The sequence below is a fragment of the Nicotiana attenuata genome, unplaced genomic scaffold, assembly GCF_001879085.1.
Source record: "Nicotiana attenuata strain UT unplaced genomic scaffold, NIATTr2, whole genome shotgun sequence".
NCBI classification, from domain to species: domain Eukaryota; kingdom Viridiplantae; phylum Streptophyta; class Magnoliopsida; order Solanales; family Solanaceae; genus Nicotiana; species Nicotiana attenuata.
Genome location: NW_017670363.1, coordinates 346,557 through 366,562, shown reverse-complemented (window position 1 = coordinate 366,562; position 20,006 = coordinate 346,557). Strand labels below are relative to the sequence as shown.

The 20,006-nt window shown below is 40.8% G+C and overlaps 1 protein-coding gene across 1 annotated transcript; it reads left to right on the top strand.

Annotated features, from left to right (window-relative positions):
• The first annotated feature begins 18,862 nt into the window (after positions 1-18,862).
• Positions 18,863-19,734, top strand: LOC109238379 (probable transcriptional regulator RABBIT EARS). The gene has a single exon (XM_019404812.1). The coding sequence runs from the start codon at positions 18,958-18,960 to the stop codon at positions 19,567-19,569; it is 612 nt and encodes a 203-aa protein (XP_019260357.1). The 5' UTR covers positions 18,863-18,957; the 3' UTR covers positions 19,570-19,734.
• Positions 19,735-20,006: the final 272 nt, after the last annotated feature.

Genomic DNA, 20,006 nt, shown 5'->3' with positions numbered 1-20,006 from the left:
GAGTCGTGCTGTCTGTGTGCATTACTTGTGGAGGTATATCTGAGCCTTCTATCTGTTTTCTCTGCTTTCCCCTTTAAATGCAGTCCTATGTGTTCTTGTTTGTCGCCTAGTATTTTGCCTTTAAACCCGAGGGTCTGCCCAGAACCTCCACCCCTTTTATAAGATAGATGTCCTAAATTCCTCCGGGACTGATAGGAAGGGACGGGTAACAGCATGCAATAGGGGTCGAGACCAACCTTCGCTTTAATTACCTTCACGGGGCGGGAAAGGGTAGATATGGATATGATGACCGGTGCGCTAATGCCACGCATAGCCCCTTTCTAAGGAGTGATTACCTGGCATTGTACTGATGTGATCCTATAGGCTGACCAACCTAGGACACCCCATTTATATTCACAAACACGCTTAGATTGTACTTCTTTTCAAAATCTTGGTTTTCATTAACTGTTCTTTTTTTTCAAACATCTGTGTATTTAAACTTAAATCCCCTACTATTTGAGCCATACTTTTTTATTTGCTAATTGTATAAATTCACAAAAACTGTCTGGTCGGGAACCACACAAGTGGATCCTGAGGGGGGGGCCTAACACCTTCCCCTTAGGATAATTTCAAGCCCTTACCCTATCTCTGGTTACCAAACGTAGTTATAGATGAACCTTATAGGTGCCCTAATGCACCTTAAATTGTTAGGTGGCGTCTTTTCAAAAATGCAAACCCCTTTCCCAAAAGGAACGAGTTGTCCCATACCAAAATGTCATGAACCCGATTCCGCGAGGAAAAAAAAGGGGCGCGACATCATGGCGACTTTGGTGAGGATATCTAGGCTCTTACCATTTCATACCGTTTTTGTGAATTTGTTCACTTCCTATGTGCAATTATTTGTTTAATTCCTTTAAGCGTTTCATTTCTTTTTCAAAAGAAAAACTGACATATCATTCTTGTTTCCTTCCTTTATAACTGCATTAAATTATAAAATTGTTGTATTTATCGCTTTCTTAACGTGCAAATACATGTCAACATACTTTTAGTTATTGCACAATCATGCTCAACATCATACTCCACTTGTGCCAAACAAATACTATAGCAACGCTTGATGAGTGGTTGCGCCCTTCCTATATCATTACCCCCTAAATTCGGAAAGGCTTACTTGCGGTAAAACTAGTCGATCAGCGGTGCAGTCGATAGTTCCGTGCCTTCCCCCTTGAGTTGTCCGCTCAAGGGTACCAGTCTAAAACCCCATAGAAACCTTACTCTGTTTAAATTATGCATGCATCATTGTCAAACCTAGCCGGGTCAGTTATGTTGTCCACATAATGATGCTTTAAGATAGCCTTGTCCAAAATTCCACTGGGTTTCCCTAAACCCAAACGGACATCATCACGTTCTGTGCATTTATTTGGAGAACTAAATGCTTCATGCTAATTGTTGATGTTAAATAGTCGAGTCTGGTGGGGGTAAGGGCCTAACCTTGTTTGCCTTGCAGAAATATGAGGCACGAAGTCCCCAGATTCGGCATGGTCACCAATATCCACCCAAGATTGCTAAGTTGGTGGGGAGATTTACATTCTAGTGACAAAACCCTCGTCAGAAAGTATCTGGGCAATCTACCATCCCTCTTGGAGATCCAGCCTAACAACATGATAATAGAAGCTGCTACCTTATTTTGGGATTGTGAAAGTGGCTATCAGTGCCAACAAAAGGCTAGGATACTTGGAGCGAGGCATAGTAGAACTGGAGGGAAAATTTCTCAAAAAGGGTTGAAAACTGTCAAAAGGCTGAAGGGACCGAAGGTGGACATCTAGCCAGAGCATACTTGTTGCTGGTACTTCGTGAGTTGGGGAAGCTGTTCGACGGAGCCAAGGATCTCGAATCTGGGGAAGGTCCTTCTAGGACCAAATAGATAGGAATTTACTTTTTCGCTTTATGAATGTAATAAGGCCGATGGCCATTAGTGACTTTTATTTCTTGCTTATTTAGTGTCGTTTTGGGATTCGCCTATTTTTTATCAATAAAATGAGGCATTTAGCATTAAAAGTTCTCCAAGTCTATTTGTCGCTAGGCCTAACTCAGGCACAAAGAGGTTCCCAAATTAGGATACGCTTTACATTCCCGCACTATGTGTTTAAATATTGCAATACTTTTTATAATCCTCACTGACTTGATTACCTTTTGTTTTTATTGTTTTATTTCTTTTTATTATTCCCCTCCCCAAAGGTTAGTTCGTGCACTCAGGCATCATCATCTTATTTCACAAGATCCAGGGGCCCTCCACCCACTCCCCCTCTTAGTTCCACTAAAGGTAAGAACAAAGGCAAAAATAAAATGGAAGATTTGAACAACACAGGAAGGAGAACACAGCTGAATGGGTAGAGGCCACTGATTGCCATGGTATTCGGGTTCCTAACAAGAATGTGTCACAACTTGAACAGAAACTGTTGAAGTTCCAGGAAGAGCTCGATCAGGTTCGAAATCTGGCAAACCTGTCATTTTCCCTCAGCACCCCAGATACCAACTTCCCCAATGTTCAAAACCCTACACCTCCTCAAGATATCCCAAAACAACAGAATCATCCCGCTCCTCACCATCACGCTGATCCACCAAAGAACCAATGTAACACCTGCCATACTCCAAAAAACACTCCACTACTCAACCCAGAACCTCAGAACTCCACAAACGACCATTTCCACACCCATACACCAGGCCACCATAACAATCCTATCTATGTGGAGACCATGCCACACTCCGCCCAACCTATCGCATGCACACGTAAGTCTGATGAAAAGGATTTGCTTATCAGGAACTTGGCCGAGGAACTTAAGAAATTGACCAGCCGGATTCAGGGCGTTGAGGGAAGTAAAGGAATCGAGGGGCTAAACTATGAGGACCTTTGCATACAGCCCGATGTCGAACTGCCTCAGGGGTACAAACCTCCTAAGTTCGAAATGTTTGATGGTACGGGTGATCCAAGGGTCCATTTGAGGAAATATTGCGACAAGCTGGTTGGAGTAGGGAAGGATGAAAGGATCCGCATGAAGCTGTTCATGAGGAGTTTGAAAGGAGATACATTATCTTGGTACTTCAGCCAAGATCCCAAGAAGTGGTCAAGCTGGGTAGGCATGGCATCTGACTTTATGGATAGGTTCAGGTTTAATACAGAGAATGCGCCAGACGTGTTCTATATCCAGAATCTAAAGAAGAAGCCCACGGAGACATTTCGCGAGTATGCTACTCACTGGAGATCCGAAGCTGCTAAGGTCAGACCCGCCTTAGAAGAGGAGCAAATGAACAAGTTCTTTGTTCGGGCTCAAGACCCGCAGTACTACGAAGGGCTGATGATGATTGAGAACCACAAGTTCTCCGACATTATTAAATTAGGTGAAATAATTGAAGAGGGTATTAAAAGTGGTATGGTCAAAAATTTTGAAGCCTTGCAAGCTTCAAATAAGGCTTTACAGTCCGGTAGTGTGTCCAAGAAAAGGGACGTAGGGGCCGTGATGGTTGCACAAAGGACCAAGTCTCCCCTCAAATACCAAACTTACCCGACACCTTCACTCACATACCAGCAAACCCCAAATTACCAAGCACCCTCACCCTCGCACCAAGCTCTGCCACCAACTTATCAATCATCTCCACGTCCTACATATCAACCTACTTCACCCAGATACTCCCAAACCGCTCATGTCTACCAAACCTATAATGCTCAACCATCCCATTATCAATCACCCCCTACACGCCAAAACTTCCCTATACCTCGACCTAATTTTGATCGCAGACCTTCAAAATAATATACCGCCATCGCTGAACCCATCGACCAGCTGTATGAGAGTCTCAAAGCTGCTGGATATGTCACCCCCATCCCTGCTACAACCCCTAAGAATCCTTCTCAGTGGGTTAACCCAAACAAGTCCTGTGCATACCACTCCGGCATGAAAGGGCACACCATCGATGAATGCCACTCTTTGAAAGATAAAATACAGTCTCTGATTGATAACAAGATCAGTGTGGCAAAGGAACCCGCTCCAAACGTCCGCAACAACCCTTTGCCGGACCATAAGGGTGGAGGTATCCACATGATTGAAGTGGAAGATGACTGGGATCCCGAGGAATCAATCAGGTTGATCGCAGAAGGTGATGACCCAAAGAAACCAACAATTACTCTCAATCCAATCATAGTCCAGATCCAACCATCTGAGGACGATGAGGTTTATTGTCTATACCTCTTGAGATTGAAGTAGTGCTACCCGCAAAGACACCGACGCCAATTGAGGTTGAATTCACGTCTCCGGCAAATGCACCCGCACCATTTGAGGTTACAGTCTTGCCACCCAAGGCGCATGTTCCATTCGAAGTGTCGATGTCAACCACGCTACCCTTCTATACAAATGCTATACCCTAGGACTATGCAGCCGAGGCGAGAAGGAAGGGCAAGGCCAGGACTGATGAAACTGTCGCAGCACAGGGTATGACAAGAACTGGTAGAGTCCATACCCCTGAACATCTAGCTGAATCAAGCAAGCAGGCTTCCAATCGGCCACCCCTCATTGAGACAGGTCCGGACGACCTTTGGAGGAAAGTACAGGCCAAGGAGTATTCAGTCATCGACCAGTTGAACAAGACGCCAACACAAATATCCATTCTCTCTTTGCTACAAAATTCTGAGACGCACAAGAATGCTCTGTTGAAGGTGCTGAATGAAGCGTATCTACCAAATAACATCACCAGCGGGGAAATGGCTAATATGGTAGGACAAGTTCTAGAAAGCCATAAGATAAACTTTTGAGGACGAGCTACCACCTGAAGGGCTGGGCACAACAAAGCATTGCACATCACCGTGCAATGCGAAGATTATTTCATCACCAGGATCCTGATCGACGGAGGTTCTAGTCTTAACATTTGTCCGCTGGTAACACTCAAGAAGTTGGGCAAAGGGATGCATGAGATAAAGGATGGAGCAATCAATGTGAAAGCCTTTGATGGTTCTCAGAGATCCAGCACTGGTGAGATTAGTCTATGCCTGCAGATGGGACCAACCTGGTTCGAGGTCGATTTCCAAGTAATAGATGTACCAACGTCTTACAACTTGCTCCTGGGACGGCCATAGAGTCATGCTGCTGGGGCCGTAGCATTAACGCTGCATCAGGCAGTAAAGTTCGAATGGAATCACCAGGATGTGTCATTCACGGCGACGGTAGCAACCTTATATACAGTCGCTAGACTATTCCGCCGATCGGGGGAAGAAGGAAGCTGGGTGGAGAAACTTACCACCATATTGAGAGGGTCAATGCTATCGACAAAGACAAATGGTGGGATAGAAAAATCGAGAGTATACTGAATTGGAGTGGGTACGAACCCGGCAAAGGGCTCGGCGAGAACCTCCAAGGAATCTCTAAGCCCATAAAACTCAAAAAACATTGCACTACCTTCGGTTTGGGATATGAATACACCTGGGAGAATTCAATAGTTGGTCGCCACCATGGTGCGGTCCTTACTACCCGCTAGAGCAACCAATACTGCATCTGGGGCAGACTTTCCAACATGCCGACATTATTTATGGGTCAGATGTAGAAGACGCACTGGCAGCAGTGAAGCACTTGTTTCTAGAGGACAGTGATATAGACTGTTGTGTTATTCTCGAGGAGGAGGGGGAGGAAGGCCCTTCCATACAGGCTGTGAGCAGAGGGGCACGTCTCAAGAATTGGACCATCAGGACAACCAAAGCCCGACGAGCCTCGGGGTAGCAAGGCTAAAACAAGCATTATTCACTGTTTTATTTTCTTTTCTCATTTTTCCATTTCCGCAACAAGATCTTCGATGTTCAAAATAGTTATTCAATTTATCAAAAGCATGCTTGATTTTTCTTATGAATTAATATTTATTGCTGTTGTTTTCCTCCTTACTTTACCAATACAGCATTACTATTACTTATCTTGATGAACCAATGACTGTGACATGCAATGAGACTACGCAACAAACGGACATTGATTCAGAGGATGATGACATACCTGACGAGATTATCAAAGAAGTTGAGAACTTTGAGAACAGACCTAAGTCCAACCTGGACGAGACCAAAATTTTCAACCTGGGAGATGCAGAAAACGTCAAGGAAACACGAATCACCATTCACCTATCTCCATTGGAGAAGAAAGAATACACATGATTTCTAAAGGAGTATGAGGACATATTCGCCTGGTCGTATGATGACATGACTGGTCTGAGTACGTCTATTGTGGCTCACAAACTGCCAACCGATCCAATGTGTCCACCAGTAAAGCAAAAGCTCAGAAAGCTCAAGCGTGATATGAGTTTGAAAATCAAGGAAGAGGTCACCAAGCAGATCAAAGCTAAGGTTCTCAGGGTAGTATAATACCCGACATGGTTAGCCAACATTGTTCCAGTTCCAAAGAAGGAAGGGAAGGTTAGAGTCTGTGTCGACTGCCGGGATCTCAACCGGGCCAGTCCGAAAGACGACTTCCCATTGCCAAATATACACATCCTGATTGACAATTGCGCCAAGATTGCTTCGCTGGTTATCATCAGATCTGGATGGATGAAGAAGATGCTGAGAAAACGGCTTTCATCACTCCTTGGGGAGTGTACTGTTACAAGATGATGCCATTCGGCCTGAAGAATGCAGGGGCCACCTACATGAGGGCCATGACTACTATCTTTCATGATATGATACACAAGGAGATAGAGGTATATGTGGATGATGTTATTATCAAATCCAAGAAGGCCGCTGACCACATAGAAGATCTGAGGAAGTTCTTCAATAGACTGCGGAGATACAACCTGAAACTAAACCCCGCAAAGTGTGAATTTGGGGTTCCTGCTGGGAAGTTGCTTGGGTTTATTGTGAGTCGCCGAGGAATAGAACTGGATCCATCGAAGGTCAAAGTCATTCAAGAGCTACCACCACCAAGGAACAAGAAGGATGTGATGAGTTTCTTGGGAAGGCTTAACTACATCAGCCGATTCATAGCACAGTCTACAGTTATCTGTGAGCCAATCTTTAAGATGTTGAAGAAGGACGCCGCCACCAAATGGACCGATGACTGCCAAAACGCCTTCGACAAAATCAAGGAGTACCTGTCAACACCACCAGTCTTAGTCCTGCCCGAGCCAGGTATACCCTTATTACTCTACCTTGCAGCGTTAGATGGAGCTTTCGGCTGCGTTATGGGGCAGCACGATGAAACAGGAAGGAAAGAGCAAGCCATTTATTATCTCAGTAAGAAGTTCACCCCGTACGAGGCCCGGTATTCTCTATTAGAACGCACCTGTTGTGCTTTGACTTGGGTAGCTCAGAAGCTGAGACATTAATTATGTGCCTATACAACATATCTCATATCGAGAATGGATCCCTTGAAGTACATCTTTCAGAAGCCCATGCCAACTGGCAAGCTAGCCAAGTGGAAAATCCTGTTGAGTGAGTTCGACATTGTTTACGTAACTCAGAAAGCGGTTAAGGGACAGGCATTGTCAGACCACCTTGCTGAAAACCCCGTGGATGGAGGATACGAACCCCTGAAAACTTATTTTCCCGATGAAGAGGTATCATTCATAGGAGAAGACATTGCAGAATCCTATGACGGTTGGAGAATGTTCTTCGATGGAGCAGCAAACTTCAAAGGAGTTGGCATAAGAGTAGTCTTAATATCAAAAACCGGTCAGCATTATCCGATGTCTGCCAAACTCAGGTTCCCCTGCACCAACAATATGGCCGAGTATGAAGCCTGCATCTTAGGACTCAAAATGGCCGTTGACATGAATGTTCAAGAGCTGCTAGTGATTGGAGATTCAGACTTACTTATACATCAGGTACGAGAAGAATGGGCAACCAAGAACTCCAAGATACTCTCGTATCTACATCACGTACAGGAATTGAGAAAGAGGTTCACCAAGACGGAATTCCAGCATGTTCGCATTGGCTACCCTATCATCTATGATACAACATCCCGACAAAAATTTCATTGATCCCATTCCGGTGAAAATCCATAATCAGCCAGCTTACTGTGCCCATGTCGAAGAGGAAGCAGATGGAAAGCCTTGGTTTCATAATATCAAAATTTGGCAAAAGGAGAGTGCCCAGAGCTTGCGAATCCTACTCAGAAACGCACACTTCGGAGATTGTCCAACAACTTCTTTCACAGCGGAGGAATCCTGTATAGGAGGACTCCCGATTTAGGATTATTAAGATGTGTCGACACAAAGGAAGCATCCAGCCTACTAGAGGAAATTTATGCTGGGACTTGCGGTCCACATTTGAACGGTTTTGTCTTAGCAAAGAAGATACTCTGGGCTGGTTACTTTTGGATGACTATGGAAACAGACTGCATCTAGTATTTTCGGAAATGCCACCGCTGTCAGATACATGCAGACATGATAAAGGTACATCCAAGCGAGCTTAACACAACAAGCTCATCGTGGCCGTTCGCCGCCTGGGGAATGGATGCTATTGGAACAATCGAGCCTGCTGCTTCCAACGGACACAGGTTTATCCTAGTAGCCATCGACTATTTCACCAAATAGGTCGAAGCAGCATCTTACAAAGCAGTGACTAAGAAAGTCGTGGCAGACTTTGTTTGCGACCACATTGTTTGTCGATTCAGAATTCCAGAGTCAATCATTACTGATAATGGCTCCAATCTCAACAGCGACTTAACGAAAGCTATGTGCAAAACATTCAAGATCAAACACAAGAATTCCACAGCCTACAGACCTCAGATGAATGGAGTTGTAGAAGGCGCCAACAATAATATCAAGAAGATATTGAGGAAAATGATAGAGAAGCACAGACAGTGGTATGAGAAGTTATCCTTTGCTCTTCTGGGGTATTGTACCACAGTTCGCACATCAACTGGGGCAACCCCCTATATGCTAGTTTACAGTACAGAGGCTGTCATTCCCGTTGAGGTGGAAATTCCCTCCCTAAGGATCATACAAGAAGTTGAGCTCGACGACGCAGAGTGGGTAAAAAGTCTTTATGAGCAACTAGCCCTTATAGAAGGAAAGAGAATGAACGCAGTCTGCCATGGTCAACTCTATCAGAACAGAATGTCCAGAGCCTTCAACAAAAGAGTCAAGCTAAGACAATTCACACCGGGGCAGCTGGTGTTAAAGAAAATTTTTCCGCATCAAGATGAAGCCAAAGGGAAGTTCTCTCCTAATTGGAAGGGTCCATACATGGTTCACCGGGTTTTGACAGGAGAAGCCCTCATACTTGCAGAAATGGATGGAGAAGTCTGGCCAAAGCCGATCAATTCAGATGCAGTCAAACGTTACTATGTGATATCTTTATGCTTTCCTTATATGATGTAAATTGAACTACGCCTGACCTGATTCCTAATTAAGAGGGATACGTAGGCAGCCCCATGGGTTTGGTCACAATTCAATAAAATTTCATTTCCCCTCGCAATTGGAAACTAGGGCAGAATTTTGAGGACCCTCAAAATTCCGAAGTAATTTCAACCGATCGCAGCACGAGCAGCAGTCAGAAGCGTCAACTCATCAAACTGGGGTAGAATTTTGAGGAGGACCCTCAAAACTCCGTAGCAGGAGAGATTGCAATGTCCTGAACCACGTCACAGTCGTCGGTTCATCTAAAAGCTATTTTTAACTATACATTTATGTCATACTTTTACAAAATAATGCATATTTATTATTGAAACCGCTTTGTTTAGAAACGCTACCCCAATGATACAGACGGTATCACCAGATCAAAGCCGAACGAGTCAAGCAAAGCAGTGGGGATACGAACTAACCTTCCCCCTTACAAAACTCACGTTTTTTCTTTAGATTCAGGCACTAGGATTGCGAAATCATTAAACATACTGTACACCCATGGAACAAAGATTGTTCAAGAATACGACTCTCCGAACTGTCGCACTTTCCAACCATTGCTATCAGCACACACCAGTAATGCTCCGTAGTCACAATGCTCCCAGTAATCACAATACTGCAATCTGCTCTTTATTTCTTGCATAAGGCTACTATTCTGCCTTCCGAGGTTAAACGCTACCTCCATCCACATCTGCATTGCATAAGGCTACCATTTTGCCTTCCGAGGTTAAGCTCTACCTCCATCTGCATCTGCATTGCATAAGGCTATCATTTTGCCTTCTGATTAGCATAAGGCTACCATTCTGCCTTACGAGACTAAACGCTGTCTCCATCCGCATCTGCATTGCATAAGGCTACCATTCTGCCTTCCGAGACTAAACGCTGTCTCCATCTGCATTCACATTGCATAGGGCTACTATTCTGCCTTCCCATCTGTATGGCTGAAAGATCGCCACATATTGCATCTGCATGGCTGAAAGATCGCCTCATACTGCATTGCATGGCTGAAAGATCGCCTCATACTGCATCCTTCATGGGCTGAAATATCGCCAACTCATCCAAAGGCGTCATCGTTCGGAGGCACCATCTTCATAGCCCGAGAACACCATGTCATGGCTTGATGATCTCTTTAAATCTTTTGCATATCATTATTCAAAGGCGTCATGGTTCGGAGGCACCATCCTCATAGCCCAAGAACATAATTTTCATGGCCTGCGAATCCCTTATCATACGCTCCATGGCCTGGGACATCATGGTCTAAGGACATCATCCGCATCGTCCGAAGACAACATTCATGGTCCGACGGGAATTTGCATCATGTTTAAATTTATGCACAGTATACGCTTGTATTGCTTCTATTTGCAGGTGAAATGGCAAGCAACGGCTATCCCAGCAGGAGCGCCCTCAAGCCATATCAAGCCTAACCATTCCCATAAACCGTTCACTCACCCAGCCCTAGATGCGGCGTCCGTTCTTGAAATAGCTTCATCGTCCGCCGATGGATCCGGAACTACATACGGCCTGATTCCTGTGAAACCAGGGATATGTAGGCAGCTCAGAAGCCAGGGTGCGGCCTAAATCTTCCCAAACCGTTTCGCTCGGTCAAAATTGGCCATCATTTCTTTACCCGAAAACTCTTTCATCCTTCCCGGGTAAAGAGGGGCAGCTGTTGATACCCAATTTTTCCTCAAACTATTTTTAAATTTGCATATATGTTCAAAATCACTTTTTATAATAATTGGTATTTTCCCTTAATTTTCCATATTATTATCAATTTATTTTCTAATTTATTCAATATTTTATATCGAATAATTATTCATAAATTGCATTACAAGTAGTTTCAAAGTATTTCTTAGCTCAATATATCATTTTAATCTTATTAGGATTTAATCATTTCACAAATTAGCCAATTCGGCATTGTTTGACTATAATAACAAAAATTTTGCAATTATAGCCTAATTGTACACTTTAAGCTATTTTAATTCAATAATCAGTCATTCATATTTTCCATATTAGCTAATTACCTTAACTTCACCTATTTAGCGTTAATTTCATTTTATCTAATTATTAGCTATTTTTATTAATTATTTATCTAATTTAGTTGGGTATTTAACAAGTAGCCACTCTTATTTAAATTATAACCTAAATCAAACCAACCCCAAACCCAATTAAATAACCCATCAGACCCAAGCCCAAACCCAAACCATACCCGACCCAATCCCTGGTCCAATCTGGACCGTTGATCAATTCTAATCAACGGTCCAGATCCCCCTTACCATATTAAACCCTAACGACTACCCCCCCCCCCCCCATCTCTCATTTCCCCCTCTCATTTCTCTCTTAACCGACCTCTCTAACGCCCTCTCTCTATCTCTGGTTCTCTCTAGAACCTTCTCTTCTCTCCTCCTCTCCGATGGACCCTGTCCACCTTCTCCGGTCACCTCCCTCGTCGGAAACCATAGCATCTCATCATCTCCTGGCCTCTGCTTCACCCCACGCCGGTTTAACACTACCCTGAGATCCTCAGGTGAACCTGGAGCGGTTCAACTCCTATCCATGGTCTTTCACGCTATTTTCCGACCATCCATGGCTGTTTGAGTAAGATCTATGGCTTTTCCAGCTAAAACCGGTAACACTTTAAGGTTTTCTCATCTTCTCTAGGTTCTCTGAAACCCTAACTCTTAAGATTTTCCGATTTCTTTTAGATCTGTCCTAGATCTATGTATATTATGAGCTTTTTTGTTTTCCTCAAAGGTTTTTCCGATTTTTCTAAAATAACTCCTCACCTTCGAACTAGGGTTCTTAAACACCTTTCAAAAACGCTTCTTTCTTCTGATTATTTTATTAATCCGCAAAAGTTTGTTTAAGCTTTTTCCTCTATTCGAGTTATTCTAATAAAAACCCTAATTGCGTCCCTTAAACTTCTTAGATCAGTACAGATCTAAGAAGGATCGAACTTATTTTACTTGTTTTATGGAAAATCTCCTATTTTTCGAGTGGTTTGTCATCTTCCTAAACTAGGGTTTTTGAAAATCTTTTCTTCAAAACACTTTCCGATTTTAAGTGTATCTATGTGTTTTGACTGATTTTGTTGGGTTCTTCCTTGACCCTAACTAGCCTACGTCGAAAACCCTAATTTTTAGGGTTCTTCGTTTGGTTGTATTAGCATGACTTACTGATTCTCATATTTCTTTTGAGTTCTTGTGATTTCTTGTGACTGCCTTGCCTTGATATGCTTCTACTGAGTTTCTCAGCCTAGACTTACATCAATTCTATGTGTTTGTGTTCATCTTGACTGTTCGCATCAAGACTTGCATCTTTCTCACTGATTCAGTATCATTTTATCTTCATGTTTTGCTAGAGTCGTGTGCTAATTCTTGACTACCCATGTCTTACTCTATTTATATGTTAAACATGCTGACTCTTTTCCATGATTTTCTCTTTGATTGATTCTGAATTCCTTATTACTTGGTGTGATTTGAACATTTCCCTTTAGACCCCCCGACCCCTACCTTTCCACTTAATTTGATTAGTTGCTTGCCTTAATTAATTTTCCTTGCCTTGTCTGCATTGCTACTGATTGTCTCCTTAGTTTGAAAACTTTCTGAACCTAGCCTTTATTACCTGTTCTATACTAGTACTATTTTTGAAATCTTTCCTTATTTGTTATACTCCAGCCGTGTATGATTTCTTTCCTTACTTGCCACCTGCTCTTTACCATTTACACTGACTCCCTTAATTAAAGGGAGATTCGAACCAAATTTTTATACTGAGTTCTATAATTACTGAAGAATTGATTCTTGCCTTATTTTAACCAGTTTTCAAACTACTATATAAACGACTCTCTTCTACAGTCTTAAGACACGAACAATAGTTCAGAATACACACACACACACTCAAACTCTCTCTTCTTTCTCTGCCACTTGTGCTAACTGCTTGTCTAGCCGGCTGAAAGCCAAGGCTAGACTGTGGAACTCTACTTGCTTTACTTTCTGCACTTTACTTCTTCAACTGGTATGTCTCTAGTTTAAATTTGAAACTCAACTTTATGCGTTCCATGCCTATACATCCATGCTTGCTACTGTACTAGTTATTCAATTTGTTTCTATGATTGATGTTGTCAAGCATGTCTAAATTCTTGCCTTGTGTGTAATCATTATATCAAACTTTACTTAGTTATTTGATACTTGTCCAGCATATTCACTTAGTTCCCTTACCCCTCCCTAACTGGTATAACCATGTAGTGTCAAACTTTGTTCAACAAAACCCTTGTCTTCAACATGATCCTGCTGCACTCTTCCTTATGTTTTAAATGTCTGTTACCATGACTGATTTGTTCAATGGATTCATAGTTGTTTTGTATATTTGTTGCATCAAATGTTTCCCCATTTATGTGGTTTCAAACCTGTATGTTCCCAATGCCTCCTTTCCCTGTTTGTGTTTTCACTATGATTTGTTTTTGAGTTTCTGACTGTCCTATTTCTTTTCTTTTCACTAAGGCAAACTCTTCTACTGCCTTCCAAAACTTATTTCAAACTAATCATTTTAAAAACTATTTCCAACTCAACTCTTTTAAATCTATGTCAAGCACTATCACACATACTCTTAGGCCACTAGGTTCTGCCCCTTTTGTGTGAGCCTTGCCTTGGGACCCTTGAGTTTCCTCTGAACTTGGACACATAAAAGCTGGCATTTCCACACTGCACTTACTCTGTCTTGGTTATGCAATCTGGGTGTGAGCACTGACCGGGACCCCTAGAGGTCCTTAGGGAACTCTGACACACCCATATATGAGAAAGACTATGGAACAATCTTGGCAGTTGAGGTGGTTTATTACATAACTCAGGGAGGAAGTCCTAATTAGGTGCTGAAAGTCTGGACCTGTTTCGGGCTCTCTATAGTGTAATTTTTTCTTTTCTTATGTAATTCATTCACATGGTCTGTAATAATTTGTAAACGAATATTGGGGTAATTAGTGAAAAGGGCGGGCATTTACATGTTTGTGGGGTAAGGCGGGTAGAAACCATGCCTATAGGACTTTATATTTTTTTACTATGTTTGCCTTACCATGTTAGAAACCATGCCTATAGGGTTTTACTATACTTGCCTTACCATGTTAGAAATCATGTTTAATAGGTCTCAAAATCAGTTTCACAAATAGATGCCATGCCTATAGGATATAATATAATCCAGCTTCTGTTATAACAAGTGTCACATGTTTTCTTTCATTGGTCATCATGCCTGCCAAGTTTCTGAAATCAGTGTTAAACAACTAGATGTTATGCCTATAGGGGGTAACTCTAGAAATTCTGCCTATAGATCTCAATTAGTTTAGTTAAATAAATCAATCTAGTCCACGTTTTAGTTCGTTTCGAAACTAGTTTAATTAACGGTTTATTTTCTCTAAAACAAGTTCTTTCAAAACTGCATTGATTTGTCATTATATATCATGCCTATAAGGACTCAAGAGTCCGCTTTAAGAACCTGCCTTGTTTCACTATATAAAATGTAGTCATCTGTGTTCTGCGCCTAGGCAAGCCTTAGGAAATCAACTTTAAATAAAACTAGAACCGTCTTTGTGAATAATGTTTAACTGTCAACGTGTTAAAAACAGCAGGCAAGCCTGGTTCGGACTTCTTTTCTGAGTCATGTAACAAATCTGATTTTATTGTTATCACTTAAATACCTTGTTAGGATCTGAATGTGGACCTTATCTGTGTATGAGTCATGCTGTCTGTGTGCATTACTTGTGGGAGTATATCTGAGCCTTCTATCTGTTTTCTCTGTTTTCCCCCTAAATGCAATCCTATGTGTTCTTGTTTGTCGCATAGCATTTTGCCTTTAAACCCGAGGGTCTGCCCAGAACCTCCACCCCTTTTATAAGATAGGAGTCCTAAATTCCTCTGGGACTGATAGGAAGGGACGGGTAACACCATGCAATAGGGGTCGAGACCAACCTTCACTTTAATTACCTTCACGGGGCGGGAAAGGGTAGATTTGGATATGATGACCGGTGCGCTAATGCCACGCGTAGCCCTTTTCTAAGGAGTGATTACCGGGCATTGTACTGATGTGATCCTATAGGCTGACCAACCTAGGACACCCCCTTTATATTCACAAACACGCTTAGATTGTACTTCTTTTCAAAATCTTGTTTTTCATTAACTGTTTTTTTTCAAACATCTGTGTATTTAAACTTAAATCCCCTACTATTTGAGCCATACTTGTTTATTTGCTAATTGTATAAATTCACAAAAACTGTCTGGCCGGGAACCACACTAGTGGATCCTGAGGGGTGCCTAACACCTTTCCCTTAGGATAATTTCAAGCCCTTACCCTATCTCTGGTTACCAAACGTAGTTATAGATGAACCTTATAGGTGCCCTAACGCACCTTAAATCGTTAGGTGGCGACCCTTCAAAAATGCAAACCCCTTTCCCGAAAGGAACGAGTTGTCTCATACCAAAATGTCATAAATCCGATTCCGCGAGGAAAAAAAGGGGGCGCGACAGGAGAATTGTTAGGTGTCTGTCTAGCTTTTCTTACCATAATTGGTTTTCCTATCTTATGAAAGGGCAACATATTTGCCATAATTAGGTTTTTCTTTTCCTAGAAGGAAATTTTAAATCTCCTATATTTGGCTAGTCCTTTTTCTTGTAGGAAAAGGTTTGGACTTCTATAAATTGAGGATCCTTTATTTTCATTCAGCAGCATCCATAATGTAGCCATATGGGGTTTGAGAGTCGTGCTTAGGGGGAGAACTTTACGGGACAAGTGTTAGTGTGTCACTTGTGTTTGCCTCTTCGTGAGGTTGTTCTCTCGATATTTTGTACTCTCTTTTATATAGTGGATTGCTCATCTCCGCCATGGATATAGGTCAGTTGACCGAACCACGTTATATGTTTGTGTCTCTTTTGGTATATTTCTCTTTGTTGTATGATTTATCGTTGTTCAAGGTTTGCTTTGCTAGTTTCCGCATGACACCTATTTTTTCCGATCCCAACAGTTAGTGTATAACAATTAAATCCTATCTTTTTAGCTGACCATCAATGTCGAAGAAAATCACAAGCTTAATCTCAAAACAACTGCCATGCTTTACATCTTTACTGTCTCAAAATTCATCAAATTTCTCTAACACTACTAGAAATTCGGCAACAATTGACCAAGTAAAAAACTGATCAACTTTGGTCGGTAAAAAATCAGCCAAAAATCGACCAAAGTTGGTCGATTTTTTAAAATATTTTAATTTTTAATTTTTTTTTACGAAACCGACCAACTTTGGTAGGTTTTCTTTGGCGCAAAAATACGGGAAACTATTTTTGAGTCCCGCAAAATTTATTGTTCAAGAAACCGACCAACTTTGGTCGGTAAATTCGGCCGGTCATTTTAAAAAACTGACCAACTTTGGTCGGTAATTTTATTTTTTAATAAAACCGACCAACTTTAGTCGGTTATTTTTGTGCGAAAATACAATTAAATAGTATAAATAAAAAAAAAGACAATCTTAAAACAAAATGCACCAATGGTCTACTGGTAGAATAGTATTCTGCCACAGTACATACCCCGGTTCGATTCCTTGATGGTGAATCTTTTGATTACATAATTAAAATACCGACCAACTTTGGTCGATTTTTTTTGCAATATTTTTTTTTTTGAGTTTAATTTACCGACCAACGTTGGTCGGTAATTTCCGACCAACTTTGGTCGATATATCAAAACGACCATCAAAATACCGTCCAAGCGTATTTGGTCGCGTTTTGGTCGGTAATTGGCCATAACCAACTAAAGTTGGTCGATTTTTTTGGTCGTATTTACCGACCTAGTAGTGTAAAAGAAACTTCTTGTTGCCTTTCTTAATATCCTTATATTAGTTTATCCGAAAATTGAAGTATCTTTGATCCATTTTTTAGTCTAAATTAATAACGTTCTAAATCTTAAAAAAATTCATCAACTTAACTTTTTTTTATCAAACTATACAAGAAACCTAAATTAAGACAAGGATAATAACTACGTCTCAATCCCAAACAAATTAAAAAGACCTTTATGTTAATACAAAAAAATAAGTGGTATAAGAAAATGCTCTTACTAATTTAAAAATGGGGCAGCGGCACAAATAGCCAAAAAAGTGTGTTGCGATAATTTAAATTTTGTTCCGGTGGAGAATGTTAATTTGTTTATAAGTTCGTGTCTGCAAACAACTTCCACTGTTGCTTAAAGAAAGGAAAAAACTAGAAGAAATTAAGTAATGAAAGAGTTCATTTGCACCAAAAAAAAAAAAGAAATTCACAATTATACCTTAAGTATTATGTTGACTTTGTCTCAAAGCGTGCAGGAATGTGTATTATCTACTAATTCAAATATAATTAGTTGAATCAAATCCCAAATACCCATGCTTGCTGTTGTCTTATTAGACGTTGTCTTAGTAATTAACAACTTCCTTTTGTACAAAACTCTCTACATAGTTAAGCTTATTATCAAACGGCTTTTGTTTGCAAGTTACAAAACATTAGTTAATAAAGAATAGTTTAACAAGATAGAGAACATAGTAAATAAATAGGTGGCGGCAAGACTTGAATACATATATTACGTTGAATTGTATGACCCCGATTCGTTAAACGCACAAATAACTCTGGGATAACTCACTTTTAATCACTTAATTATTGTATGGGTCGAAATCTGACCCTGATGACCGGAGGCGGTAAAAAAGTTTGACCCCGTCATGGCCGTGCCCACGAGGCGTAATGACGACGGGCCCCACGGTCCCTTTCGAGGTCAGGGCGTCAGAAAGATTACATCGCAGGATAAGCATACGGTATTGGGTAAGTAATAAAGGACTGCCGTGGGATAGCACACCGGTCAAAGACCGTTGGATAAAATGGAACATTGTTAATATATAAAGGGCAACAAGGAACTGTGAGAAGGGGGTTGGCTACGAAAAACAAGAGCAATACTACGAAACCAAGGGGGGAAGATTTCTCAATTATCTACAGCTTCCTTTTCTTTTTTTATGCTCTTTCCACTATAATCCAAGCCTGTCACAGATGTAAGCTTACTGTTCCTACTTAATGTATGATAGCTATCTCAAGAAATATTAAATTAATTTGTTCCCTTCCAATTTTTATACTCAATATGTTGCGATCTAAAGTTAATTACCTTTGGCTAAGATTTATCCTCTATTTCATTCATTAATTAGTTTAACAAGAAGTTTAATACTTTTTGGTCAAATAATTATATCTTCAACAAGCGAAAAAATTAAAACTTTTTCTTTCCAATGTTAAGACACCGCTTTGCGAAATTAGGCAAATTTCTTTCAACAGTTTGGAATTGAGAGTGGTTTTTCAAAATCTAAAATCCAACCTTTCAAAGATAAGGATACAATTTTTTTTTTTTTTTTTTTGAAAAGGACACTATAGAGATTTTGATTAGAGAAACTTGATTGCGTAACAACATGGAAGTAAGGTCACAATATTTATCATGTTAAATACGAAATCAAGCATGCTTGTTCTAGTTCTTGTCAATTAAAACACCCCCACGACAATTTGACCTTTGACTATCCCTCGCTATTTCTCAAAAATCCCCCTACTCTTCTTTCTCCTTAAACTCTGGCAATTTAATGTTATGGAAAGTGATCTTAATTCTTCCAATTTCGACAAGTACCAAATAACATGGAAATCCGAGGATTTAGGCCTAAGCCAAGCTAAATTTTATAGGTGTAGCTTTTGTAAACGAGGTTTCTCCAATGCACAAGCGCTAGGTGGACACATGAACATTCATAGAAAAGATAGAGCCAAGCTTGGAGAAAGTCCGAGCGAATCTTTAGATATCAAGAAGTCTGTCAGTCCTTCTCCTGATATTGTACCGCCATCTAATGATAAATTATTGCAACAAGAAGTATCTAGGGATGACACGAGTAGTCCATCAAAAAGGCCATATGTTACACCCGAAGAAGAACATGGTCATCATCGTCGTCATCAACATCATATTTCGAAAACGAAAGATGGAAATCATGATTATCCTATTTCAAAAGCACAAGATATTGACAATCATGAGTTGATTATTGGAGGTGATCTTTTACAATTACCTTTGTTTGTGGACTTTCCATCAAAAAAAGAAATTAATTGTGGGGAAACACAAGAAGGAAATAAGGGCATGCAGCTAAGTGATGATTCAGAATTGGACCTTGAGCTTCGGTTAGGACCGGAACCTCCCGAGTCTTCAATGAAATCATAGTAGTTGGTTCTTTTAATATATTGATCAAAGCATACATATACTACTCGGATCAACCAATCCTATTAAGAGGTACTTCTATTTCCAATTCTTATGGTAATCTTTTTCATTTTTTGTAAATGTAAATCACAAAGGGAATAGGATATTGTTTTTATATTAAAAAATTAATATTTTTTTCTCTCTTTTCTCTTCATTATGTATCTGAGGCTCTGAGCCCAAGTACGTATGTTTGTTCTGGTGCTCTAGTTACGAAGTTTTTAACGATCATGAGCAAATAGTTGTTTTGAAGTTGAGGCTTAACAACTATAATAACTTTTTTAAAAGGGAACATGTTGTGTGCCTTTTTTTTGGTAACATTTTCTTCCAATGTTAATTAAGGCACCGCTTTGCGAGATTAGGCAAATTTCTATCAACAACTAGATGAGGAAAGGCCCGTATAC